General features: G+C 36.8%; 1 protein-coding gene across 2 annotated transcripts in view; it reads left to right on the forward strand.

Moving 5' to 3' along the window:
• The window catches only part of Pdss2 (decaprenyl diphosphate synthase subunit 2), a 260,626-nt gene that overhangs the window by 89,730 nt on the left and 157,753 nt on the right, over nt 1–13,143 (forward strand). The window contains exon 2 of one of the 2 annotated variants that reach the window (XM_078019537.1): nt 5,393–5,452. The exons of the other annotated variant lie outside the window; for it this stretch is intronic. Coding sequence (XP_077875663.1) covers nt 5,393–5,452 — 60 coding nt within the window. The remainder of the gene's footprint in view (nt 1–5,392; nt 5,453–13,143) is intronic. 2 annotated transcript variants of the gene reach the window in all.

The raw sequence follows: 13,143 nt of genomic DNA on the forward strand, positions 1-13,143 counted from the left end.
TAGTTTGAGATTACTTTTTATAAGGGAGACTGGGGAAAAAACTGTAGGCTGTTGTTTACTAATGCTGGGGTTAGAATCATGTTGCTACCACTTACTTATTGCCTTTTTGGGTCTTAGTTTCCCCACCTGTGAATTAAGATAAAAATACCTGTAAGATAAAAGTACCTTGTAAGCTTGTGTAGGGTTTAAATAAATTAAAAAACAAATCTTTTAAAGTTCTTAGTAGTGCCTGCAATGAGTATCAGGTATTATATTATTTGGGTTTATCACTTTTACATTTCTAGAACACAGTCGTCATGTTTGAGTTCCTACTGTATCAATGAGCAGGATTTCGGATCTTGGACTATTTACTAGTTATTTGTTGTGATAAAATGACCTTTGGATTGGTAGAAACGTTTCAGTATAGAAATCTGATCTGTTCCAAAAGTAAGTAAAGCTGGAGGATATAAAGGAAGGATTCTTGTGTGGGAGTGCCTAATAATAATGATCACAAAGTTGCAAGTTTGTACTGAGTTAATTTGAGCTGATTTCATAGACCTACAAATCTTACTAACCTCCTACATTGATAAACTCTGTTTTTCACCTACATAATTATGAGTTACTATCTTCATGGTTTTCAGAGACAGGCTAAAATACTAATTGCTTTTGTACTAATTGTTTACCAAAAAAAAGTAACGCTCTGCTGTCTTATTTATTGTTGTCTTAGCATAATCTCTGCCCTATGTATGCCTTGTCCAGTTACCTGCCATCTGCCACTGTGGACCTCTGGACTGCTCTGATGCTGAATACCCTTAACTGTCCACACCCCACTTGATAGAGAACAAGGACTTTTTGTTACTTCCCCTAACTTCAACCTCTTTTAGCAGGAAGCAGTTTGGAGATGTCATTACCCATTTTTTTTCATAGCAATGGAACGCAGAAATTGACAGTTGGGAAGTGCAACAGTGGTCCACTTTATGCTTTGAATATAGCCCTTTCTGCTCTGCCACTGCAACTTATTTTTAAAATGGATATGTTTCTTTCTCTTTCTCTCTCCCTGCTCCTCTCTAATTTCCCTTCCCCCAATCTCAAGGAAAACAGGATTACCTTTTTTCCCCATTTTAGGCAGATTTATCTGTCCCTGAGTACACACCCACCATAGGAATGCAGTAATCTCGACTTTGGGGATGGTACCAGAACATCTCAGAAATTACTATATCTCAAATTAACAAGTGGATGACAATTCCAACAGAGAACACGTGGACTATCGCCTTTGATCACCTTTTTAAAAACCTCCTGTTCCTTCTGATGGACAGAATCACAGCCTCTGGGAAGGAGTCCCCTGTGTTTCTCCTTTCCTAGCAAGGCAATAAAACTTTTTTTCCTTTTTCTCAAAAACAAAAAATAAAGAAATATGATCAGTTGTGCTACAGGTCAACACAGTGAAATAAATGTAAAGAAAGAAATAAGGAAATGTAAATAGTGGATTTTTTAAAAATTGGGTAGGTATAGAGCTTAAAAATTATCCATAATACCTGTTTTATTTTTGCTTGATATTCCAGTGATTGTTAAAGACTATACCTATAAACAAAACCTAGCTTGATTGTTTTACTACTAAATTCTGTCTCCCTTTACACTCTGGAGTCATATCCATGCCTTAGCATTACTTGTCTCTGGGAACCAAAGAACTTTAACAAATAACTAGTAATTAAGGTAGCAGCTTTGTACACAGATCATTCTGATTTTGAATTCTTTCTCTCCCACTTTTTTTTTTCCTAATTAAAAAAAAATTTCTTTAAAAAAAATTTTTTTTGAGACAAGATCTCGCTAATGTTGCCAGGCTGACGTCAAACTCCTGGATTCAAGCCATCCTCCTGCCTCAGCCTTCCCAGCAGCTGGGATTACAGGCATGCACTCCCACTGCCTGGCTTCCCACTTACTTTTGACCTTTGACAAGAAACTAATGTCTCGGAGCATTAACTCTCACCTATAAACTGGAGGTGATATAGTGTGTGTGTGGTGTGTATGTGAACTATGTAGTTCATGGTACTCACTGTAAAAATATTAGCTTATTTCCTACATTCCTCCACCCCATTGCATAATTACCTTACATCAAAAAATCAGTCAAAAGGATATGCAGGTAGATGTTCTCAAGTTCCATTGCCTTGTTTGTGAGGTGGGGTAGATTATGTGAGTTACCTTCTATTACTTTTTTCTCATTTCTAGTGAAATAAAGGGTATCATTTTCAGCTCAAACCAACAACTTTTCAGGAAGGATAACTCAGAAACAGCATCCTAATGAGGCAAAGCTTGATGATGACAACAGTATTTTCATTTTCTAGATGTTGTAGCTATAATGGTGTCCTTTACTCTTTTTTTGCCTTTTAAAGACTATTTTAATATTAATTAGGACAAAATCTAGCTATTAGGATGGGAACAAAAAGTCAAACCTCATAAGTAATTAGGTTTCAAATACAGATTTTTTTGTGTCTCATTTTAATATATTTCTGGGAATAAAAACTGTTTAAATTATTTCTATTAACTGAGTTGCCCTTCACTCAACTATTTCTGTAAAGAAATTCACATTCTGCCCAATTTTAAGAAAAGGACCCAAGATACTCAGAAAAGAACAAAGAAATTATGATCTTCTTCCCTAAAGTTGTGAATTTGTAGGCCATATTAGAGGATCAGCTGTCACAGATCACCAGAAGGGCACAGCGCCATGGGTAACAAGCTGGACCTGTGCAGATCCTCGTTCAGTGTAACATTCCTTGGCTGTGGGCTAGACCCTGGCTACTCTTACAGTCTGTGAGGTTTTGTTTTTATTTTTTTAGTTTTGGTTTTTAACCTGGACAGCACTTTCACTGTACTGCAGACTTTTCTCAGCATCTGTGTGAATGGGGGCTATTCAAGACTTCCCGTGGCCTTGTTTTTTATGAGCCTTGGTGCCCTGGCTCTGTGCTGCCCGGGACACTTGTTGAACATGCCTGAAGACCCCTCTGCTGGTCTTGCTCTCAATACACCAGGCCTGGAATCAAAAGACATTTCAAGAAAGTGTTCAAGAGAAATAAACTTAATTTTTTTTTCATGTACCTTGCCCATAAGGCACTTTTGGGGCGTGGGGTACCAGAGATTGAACTTAGGGACACTCTACCACTGAGCCACATCCTCAGCCCTATTTTGTGTCTTACTTAGAGACAGGGTCTGACTGAGTTGCTTAGCACCTTGCTGTTGCTGAGTCTGGCTTTAAACTTGAGATCCTCCTGCCTCAGCATCCTGAGCCTAAGGCACTTTTTAAAGCCCTAATTTTTAGTCATATTTCCTGTTTATTCTCTGAATTTTAATTCTGCTGTATTCTTTATCTCCACTTTGGGGTAATATGAACTCCAGTGATAGACATCTAAATTGAACCCCATGCTATACAGCTTTATACTTTCAGGCAGAATATATTATTAATCCATTAAACAAGAATGTATTGAATATCTTTGTATGCCAGGCACCATTTTAAGCACTGGAAATTCAACTGTAGTCAAGTAGACTTGCAGTAACATATTCTAGTCAAGACAAATCATCAAAATAAATTATATTCTATAAATATGTAGTATATCTGATGACAGTAACTGATAGGGAGAAAAAAAAAGTATCCCTGTGATCCTCAGTATCCTTACCAGAAAACTGGATGACAGTTACCTCAAACAATTATTGTTCAGTCAGATGAGAGGGCACACATAAAAACTGGAGACACTGTGCTGAATTAGAAATTCTACCTCAGGGAGCTTCCCAGACTCTCTTTAACTTGCCAGAACAGAGCAAATGTTTTTTGAGACTTACATTCCTAAGATAACCTGTATGTAATTTATTCCTGGTATATCCTCATTAAATAGGTGCCATCCTGTTCATTAAGTGCCATGTAAATGAAACTTTAAAAAATTGGATCATGTTTTTCTGTTGACACACATAATTTGAAAGATGCTTCTATTATAGTAATCCTTCTCTTTCATTGCCTCTGTTGGTGGCTATTTTAGACATCTATAAGGTCTTAATGTTAATTGGGTGGCAACATTTGTGATTATGAGAGCTAATGGGTTTGAACTTAGGCAGCCAATCATGGGATCTTTTCTCTGTTGGAAACTCTTTACATGGAAAAAGAACATAAGTTATCTGTTCTGTCACTCCTGTTCCTTGTAGTTCCCTTTGTCTTGGCCTCCTGTATCTTGAATTATGTTGACTTTGAAAAATAAATGAGATTTTCTTAAAAATTTTGCACTTCCGAACCACCATGTTGCAGTAATATGGTTTTATGTCTTATTTTTTCAGTAATGTTTTAAACACACTTTTCCTGCTAAAATCTGTTGTATTTGCTTTGCTGTTCCTCCCTCCCCCTAACATGCCCTTGAGGTATTATCTGTTTCTCTGTAAAGTATAACATCATTTTTCCCCCCAACTTGCTGAGTTTTGCTGGCTTCCATCTGCTATTGTGTGTTTTGCATTTGGCTTTAGTCTCTTAGTAATGTGTTATGTAAATGAAAATCGAATGACCTTCTACATTTTTGTCTTTTTCAATTTGTTCAAGTACAAATATTCTAGATTTTGTACAATTGAATCCCTTCATTAGCTAAGAGGACCAATACTTCAAGAGCTAAATACTCATTACTTACTTTGAAGCATTCTTTTTATAAAAACATAACTACTTACAAGAGTGAGTAAAACCATAGAAAATGATACAAAATTAGTCTGAGAGCCGTTTTGTTGCTTTTGAGTGACAGAGTCTATTGAAACTGAGACTGTGCATTCAGAAAAGCACTCAGTGCTTAGGAAACACTCATTCACATCAGGTTGATTTATTCTTTGCACAAACGGGCTGTGGTAGTGGGAAGTGTAATTCACAGCACATTAGCTCTTAAGTCAGTGTCACTGCTTGAGTGGTAGTGTGAGGCTTGCATGTCTGCGCAGTGTAATGATACCTGTATTCCAACACTCAATTTTTCTACCCCTTTGCCTCAATCCTAAATTGATTTTTTAAAAGTGTGAACAAAAGGGGTCTGTGCATAAAAATCACTATATGTGATCATTTAAAGAGTTTTCAGTATAATAAATATATTATTTTTTTAAATGGCCTCATTTCTTTCCATTAATACTTTAAAAAAATCTTCAGTTATCATTTCAGTGGGGAAAATCTTTGCTGTTGTTATTTTCTGGTGGTACGTTCAATTCCAAGGTGGCTGGGCACATCTAACTGCAAATGTGATCAATTAGTATTAGTATATCATTTTAAATATTTTTTACTTCAATCATATTTTAGTAAACTACTAGTGATTAGCAACCATTCTGAAAAGCTCCTGTCTTGATTTCCCTGACTCAACAAACCTTATACCCTAGCCCCATTCTATTTTCTCTTTTTTCCTTTTTCCAGGCACCTGTCGTCTTCTGCCACATGCCTATCAAACCTAATTGCAGCTTCGGGAGGACTTTGGTGAGGCAATTCCTTGGTCATGCTGTCCCTCAGGAATTTAATTCGAATGGGATGTGCATGTGGCCCTGGAGCCATGTCAATGCCTGCTATAGCTCCCAGATTCTAAAGGCTGGTCACCTCAGGCCTTAAAAGTTGTTTCAAGTCTAGGACAATTTAGTCTCAGGATAGATATGGCAGTAATAATGCAATTTGGGTCATTTTGTCGATGAAAATTAACCTTCAGTGTTCCTGCTAATTTTATATAAAAATCTATGACATACAGACTATTTTTAGTCTCTCTCAAACTATAGTGCTTTAAAACAATTTTCATAAGCGTTTATTTTTTTCTTTTACAACTAATATTACCGTCATCAAATTGCTAAATGTGTGTGTGTTTTAAACATAACTTCTTTAACACTATTTTTAAAAATTTTTATCATTCTTAATTTTTTTAAAGTTGGAGATGGACAGGATGCCTTTATTTGTTTATTTTTATGTGGTGCTAAGGTTCAAACCCAGTGCCTCACACATGCTAGGCAAGTGCTCTGCTACTGAGCCCACTTCTTTAATACCATTTAAACTTTGGCCCTCTGACTAAATCTTAGAAAAATTAAAAGTGAAGTATGGGAACCAAAAACACACTCAACCTAGTGCTCTGGGGTTCATTAAATATGGGTTAATTTTTTTTTCTTACAATGAGAAACACACCTTATCTACCTTTAAAAATTTTTGTTTTTAAAAATACAAAGCTTTTTCTCCATACTGAAAAAGAGATCAGTGAGTTGTATGCAGTTTGGAAAACAAATCACCCAGAAACTAAAAATCCACTAACACTCAGTACCACTTGATAATATTTTACTTTTTCCTATTGTGTTTCTTTTCATTTTTAAAGAACACATTTCAAACACATAGAAAAATGCATGAACTTTCTGTGTATTGAACATCTAAGAATGATACCCAGATGTAAAATGTTAACTTTCACCATATTTACTTCTAGTTTTTGACCTTGGGTTTCTTTGTTTATGCATGTGTGTGCATATTTTCAAACATAATCAAGATATTATTATGTATCTAGATTTATATTTTTTCTTTAACATTTTAAATGTTTGGCATATCCTGATTTTTATTTTATTTTGTTTTATTTTTGTGGTGCTGGAGATGGAACCCAGTTCTTCTTGCATGCTAGGTAGTCATTCTATCGCTGATCAATAAATTTGCAGTATTGCTTTGTTGTAACACAAAATTTGTGTTTTTATGGCAGCACAATTCACAATAGCCAAATTATGGAACCCCAACCCAGATACCCATCAATAGATGAATGGACCAAGAAAATGTGGTATATATACACAATAGAGTTTTACTCAGCCATAAAGAAGAATGAAACTGGCATTTACTGGTGAATGGATGGAAGTGGAGAACATCATGCTAAGTGAAATAAGCCAGACTCAGAAAATCAAGGATTGAATGTTTTCTTTCTTATGAGGAAGCTAGAACAAAATGAGGAGAGGGGAGGGGATATGATATCATAAAGATGTAGGGAAGACCAGTGGAGTAGAAGAAGGGGATTGAGAGGGGGAGAGGAGGGATGGGAAGGGGGGAATGTGTAATGAATTTAACAAAAACATATTATGTGTACGTATAAACGTACATACAGTATATACAATGTGAATTCCACCCTTATGTATACCTATAAAGCACCAAATAAAAATAAATAAATGGTGTGGGGATATATATAGCTCAGTTGGTAGAGTGCTTGCCTTGAATGCACAAGGCCCTGGGTTCAATCCCTGGCGGCACAAAAATAAATAAATAAACAGGTGAAAGGAAGATTAGTAGAGTAGAAAAACAGGGGAAGGCCTAGGGGTTCCAGGGACTGAAATGGAGTAAATCAGATTCTACGCATATATGATTTTGTCCAAATGAACCCAACTATTATATGCTGCTGTTCGTATCACTACAGTGCACTAGTAAAAAAAAAAAAATTGTGCCATTGTATGGACAGGTTTGTTTTTAAAAGGTGATAATTTAATTTAATTTTATATTATTTTCTAGCTCTTTTAATATATTATATTCTATGATTTAAATCACTGTTTTTCAAAAAACTGTAGTTACAACTCATCAGTGGGTTACAAAATCAATTTTAGCAGGTTGCAGTTAGAATTTTTAAGGCAACTAAAAAGTAGAAAAGACCAGGGTATACCTCAGGTTCTTTGGCAAAAATTGTACATATTTTCATCAATGTCTTTAGTTGTCTGCATGTAATTTATTTTATTTATTTATTGTGGTACTGGGGATTGAACCCAGGGGCCCTCTACCACTGAGCTACATCTCAAGCCCTTTATATTTTTAATTGGAGACAGTGTCTGGCTAAGATGCCAAGGGTAGCCTCATACTTGTGATCCTCCTGCGTCAGCCTCCTGAGTACTGGGAATATAGGTGTGTATGTAATTTACAAAAAAAAAAAAAATAGCTAAAGGCCACAGTCATAAGCATTATTAGGCATCTTATCAATCTACCTACCTCATGTGTTTGAATTTAAAATCCATTTTAATGCTTTTTCTGGATAGATTTATTAGGATTGGACATATGAAAAGTGGGGTAATAAAATAGTAAAACACACTCTATACCTCTGGGTTTTAGCACTGTAGGGAGTTCTTCCTCACAGGTGATTGTTTTCATTTAGTTTTACATTAGGGGGCTTTGAGCCTGTGTAAGAATGATGATCCCTTATTAAATGGTAAGTTGTTTATTTAATATTAGATTATAGCTTTATCAAAAGATTGTAATTTAAATCATTTGTATAAGTTAGAATTCTGAATAAATAAATCTCAAAAGCATCTTCCCTTGCCCCAGTTCTTTCATATCACCTGTGCTCCTCATCTGGAAGTACCTTTGCCTTCTGTTCAAAGGGCAACATTCTCTCAGGAGCACAGCTGCAGTGGTGGATTCACTCAGTTCTCCCAAGTGAGAAACAAGGCACAAGGAACACTTCAATATATTGAGTTCTCTCTAAAACTTAAGGAACAGGCCCTTTAATGAGATATGATTTTTATTAAAAGTAATTTTTTAATATAGTATTAAAATAAAAATATCTTTCAGCATGTATTTTAAAGAATACACTGGGGGTATTTCTCTTGTGTAGCTATGACTTTTAAAGCAGTCATTATGTTTTAAGAAGAGGGACTCAGAACTTCAGAGCCAAATGATTGAATCTGGCAAATGGATAATAAGGAGCCATGAGAAAGTTGGGCATAATAACAGGTCTGTTTGGGGGGAGATGCATAAGATGGAGAGCCTACTGCCCTACTCCTTGAAGCTGTTCATTCACTCATCTTTCACTTTCCTGAGATCTTTTCTGTGTCAGTTACTCTGCTCTGGTGCAGGGTACCCCCAGATGACTATGCCCGAGTGTTCTCAAGGTTCTTGTAGCCTTGTGAGGGAGTCCTGTGAACAATAATTAAATAGCAAAGCTGTGAAGCATAAACAGGCCTGGACTGTCAAGTCCAGATTCTGTTTAAATCTTGACTAATGTGACTAGTAATTACTGAACTTTTCTAATCCTTGCTAATTTTCCTCATTTGTGAAGAGATATTGCTAATTACTTTGTGGGTTTTTTTTTTTGTGTGTGTGTGTGTATGTGAGAGAGAGAGAGAGAGAGAGAGAGAGAGAGAGAGAGAGAAACAGTAGATACCTAGCATTATAGTATGTTACAGTTATTGTCTATGTCAGTGTTATTATCGCTTTTATTTCTGAGTGTGTTAAGTGCCAAACTAGAGGTTTATAATAAGTGCTCATGAACAAGTCAACTACTGCCTTCAGTTTCTGTATGCTGCACTGTTGGAATTCTCTGCCTCCATTGCCCCGGTATGTACAAGCTTCTTTATCTGTGTCTTGGATACCCTTTTATCTGTTTATAGAAGTAATGAATTCCTTTGTGTTGTTACTCACCCTTCCTTAGTCCCCTGAGCATAGGAATTCTCCAAGGTTCTTTTCTCTTTCTTTCTTTTCTTTCCCTTTTTATCTCTCCTGTCCCCCTTCATTCCCTGTTTTCCCTTTTCTCTTCTCTTCCTCCTCAGAAACTCATCCATCAATTCCTACCGTTTAGCCATCACTTCTGTGAAGATGCTTCCCAAATCTATATCCATAGCATTTCCAGCTGCCTGCTGGGTATCTCCATCTGGAAGTCCTTGCATTCAAAGTTACCATGTCCAAAACTGAACTCATTATTTCCCCATTAGCTCCTCTTCTTTCTCTACTAACTGCAGCATCATCACCTCCAACAAACAAGTTTGAATTTTAAATTCAGCCCTTGCCTTTCCTTTGCTTCTCCATCCCTTGCCAGTTCCTCCCTTCCCCAGTCAGTCGGCAAGAACAGCCTGTCCCATCTCCATGCTGCTGCCATCCTTCAGCTTTTCTTCTCCATCCCTGTTGCCACTACCTTAATTTAAGCCCTCATTACCTCCCACCTGGGCTACTGGACCAGGCTCCTCCTAACTAATCTTCTCTCCTTCCCTCTGTTGTAGGGGACAGATGAGGCAAGGCACCAAAGATAGCAGGAAAACAGTTTTATTTGGCTGCAGCCAGGTTCAGAGGGTAAAACTTTCACTGTAATCAATTAATTGTCTGAATTCCGAGTTCAGGTAGTTTTAGAACTTTATGCCCAGTGGGTAAGGTGGGGGACAGAGTTCCCAGTCTGCAGAAGTTCACATAAAAGCAGCTTTTTCTTTCACTGTTTTGGGCAAGTTAACCCTTCAAGGACAACACCTGACAAGGGGAGAGCTTCTTCTCCCCTTTCTTTCCTCCCCCTGCCAGCTGTTACCATGGACCCCAATTGGTAACTTATCTTAAAAATGTAGACATCTCTGTGAAGCCCCAGCTCAAGGCCAGAGCCCTTGTTAAAGGCTCTGTCTTTTTAAAATCACATTTTGCGTTTGCAAACACACTTTTACAAACTACTATACTGGATAAATGTTTGTGAAAAACTAGTAAAGGAGCGTTCAGCATCTGGAGTGCTGATTTCTTCCAGGCCGGTGGCCAAGTAAAATAGACAACAGGAAAATAGGAAGTTTACTTACATTGAATTCTTTTGTAGAGACTCTTCTGCTGATAGTCCTAAAATCAATTATGGTGAAGATTTTTGGATAAGCTTAGTTAAGATTTTCTGTGGAGGAGGTGGTGCCAGTATACCTCCTGCATTCTACTGCCAGAGTAAATGGTATTAGGCCCAGAATACCAGGTTTAGTGTTTAGTTCTAATCACACCATTGTCTTGCTGACAAACCATCCGTGCCTCCAGATTGCCTGCAGACCCAAGCCTAGTCCCTTTGTTCTTTAGACTATCTTTTCATGGGCTTATTCACCTGCACGTATTACCTGAATGGATAGCTCCACAGCTTTTGAACCTTTTCTCTCTTCTCCTTGTCACTGCTTATCCTGTTTCTTACTCCTGAAATAACCCTTTTTCCATTCCAGTATCTCTAGCACCATCCCATCTTATATTCTCTACTCAAGGAAATTTGACCATGTTTCAGTTTCTACCATAAGGGCACCTCCAGCAATAAGGAATTTTCTTTTTTCCTCTGTGTACTGATAACCTGTTTGTTACTCTACTGTCTTTGTTACCTTTTCTTTATAATATTAAGCACATATTCAAATATATTATGAGTTTACTATTATAGCTGTTTTCTTACAGCTCATATTTCATTGTGTTCCCCTCATACTTTGTACGTTTGTGTTGAAATGAAATTTGAGAGGATATTTGAAAAAGTGCCATAGAAGTGATTTGAGGACTTGAGATACTTACAGGATTGAGTTAAGGAAGAAAAATGGTTAATAGTGTGGAAAGATATGATGAGGCACGAGCATCGCAGTCAGCCATGGAAAGCATAATGTGAGAAGGGAATGGAGCTGGCTTGCCTGAAGTTTTACCTACTCAATCTTTATGGCCACGAAATTGCCTAGTTATTAGGATATGTTCATCTGTTATAGATCTGGAGTAGAATTTTGAAAGAAGTATTTTCCCCTCAATAGTCAGCTTACAGGCTTTCAGAATAAGATTATTTAAAATTACTGATATATCTACATAATGTAATTCTAGGACAGTGGAGCACGCAATGTCTATTTGAATTGAATCAAATGTTATTTTAGGGTTAGACATCTCAAGATGTCCACCAAGTTGGCCCATGTTTCTCATTGAGTATGGTAAAAGCCTTCTATCTGGATTCTCACACCCACTTGGTTTCCTCCTCTCTTCTCTAGCCAAGTGGTTTTTCTACACTGAGGAGAGAGGATTTGGAGAGGATGATTTTTTTAAAAATATCTGATTATGTTTAATAAAATGGTGTTGTTTCTTTGTATTACTCTTTGGATGAAGAGCAAAACTGTTACTAAAGTCTGTTCAACCTATGTGGTCCAATCCCTATCTGTCTCTAACCTTATTTCATACAATGTTCTCAGCCAGGGATATGCCCATTCTTGGGCTGTAAATACATTCCTCTTACCTGTCTCTTCCCACATCCTCTTTTTTTTTTTTTTTGAAGATTTTTTAAAAATTTGTTCTAGTTAATCATGTTAATCATGACAATAGATGCATTTTGATGCATCATACATAAATGGAGCATAACTTCTCATTCTTCTGGTTGTACACAATGTGGTATTATACCAGTTGTGTAATCATATATGCACATAGGGTCATAATGTCCGATTCATTCTACTATCGTTCTGTCCCCCTACCGTTTGCCTTCTTTACACTTCCCTCCACCTAATCCAAAGTACCTCTTTTCTTCCCTTGCTGCCCCCCTTATTGTGAATTAGCATCTGCATACCAGAGAAAACATTTAGCCTTTGTTTCTTTGGACTTAGCTTATTTAGCTTAGCATGATATTCTCCAGCTCCATCCATTTACCAGAAAATACCATCATTTCATTCTTCTTTAAGATTGAGTAATAATATTTCATTGTGTTTATATACCACAGTTTCTTTCTCCATTCATCCATTGAAGGGTACTTAGGTTAGTTCCGTAGTTTAGCTATTGTGAATTGAGCTGCTATAAACATTGATGTGGCTGTGTCAGTGTAGTATGCTGACTTTAAGTCCTTTGGATATAAACCAACGAGTGGGGTAGCTGGATCAAATGTTGATTCCATTCCAAGTTTTCTGAGGAATCGCCCTCATTTCTTTAAATCTTCTGGAGGTCTCTTGCTCTCATAACCCTGTTCATCCCTAAAAGTAATTCATGTTGCATTTAATCATGATATTTTTCATTCAGACTGTTATCTACAAGAAGGGAGACCACAGCTCACCACTGCTTGTCATTATGTCCACCACTGCCTGTTTAGTACCATGCCTGACATGCAATCAGCATTCAGTACATTTTTGACTGAATAAATTTGAAAAACCAACTTTATCATTCTCTAAGCTAGCATTCATTGTATGTGGCAATACAGGTTGAGGTATTCAAAATGCTTAACCACATATGTTTCAAATTTGGGTTTTTTGTTTATTTGTTTGTATTTCGGAATATTTACATAGTCCTTAAATCTGAAACTTTTGCAACTTGTATGTGATTTTACTATCTTCTGGATATGCTCCTGTTTGTGAATGTAACTCCTTAAAGAGAGACACTGATAGTAGATAGATCAGTGTTCCCAGTAAAATATGACCTGGATTATATGAAACATATTATCTTTTTAAATTTAGAATGCCAGGAACTTT

The sequence above is a fragment of the Ictidomys tridecemlineatus genome, chromosome 8 (assembly GCF_052094955.1).
Source record: "Ictidomys tridecemlineatus isolate mIctTri1 chromosome 8, mIctTri1.hap1, whole genome shotgun sequence".
NCBI lineage: Eukaryota > Metazoa > Chordata > Mammalia > Rodentia > Sciuridae > Ictidomys > Ictidomys tridecemlineatus.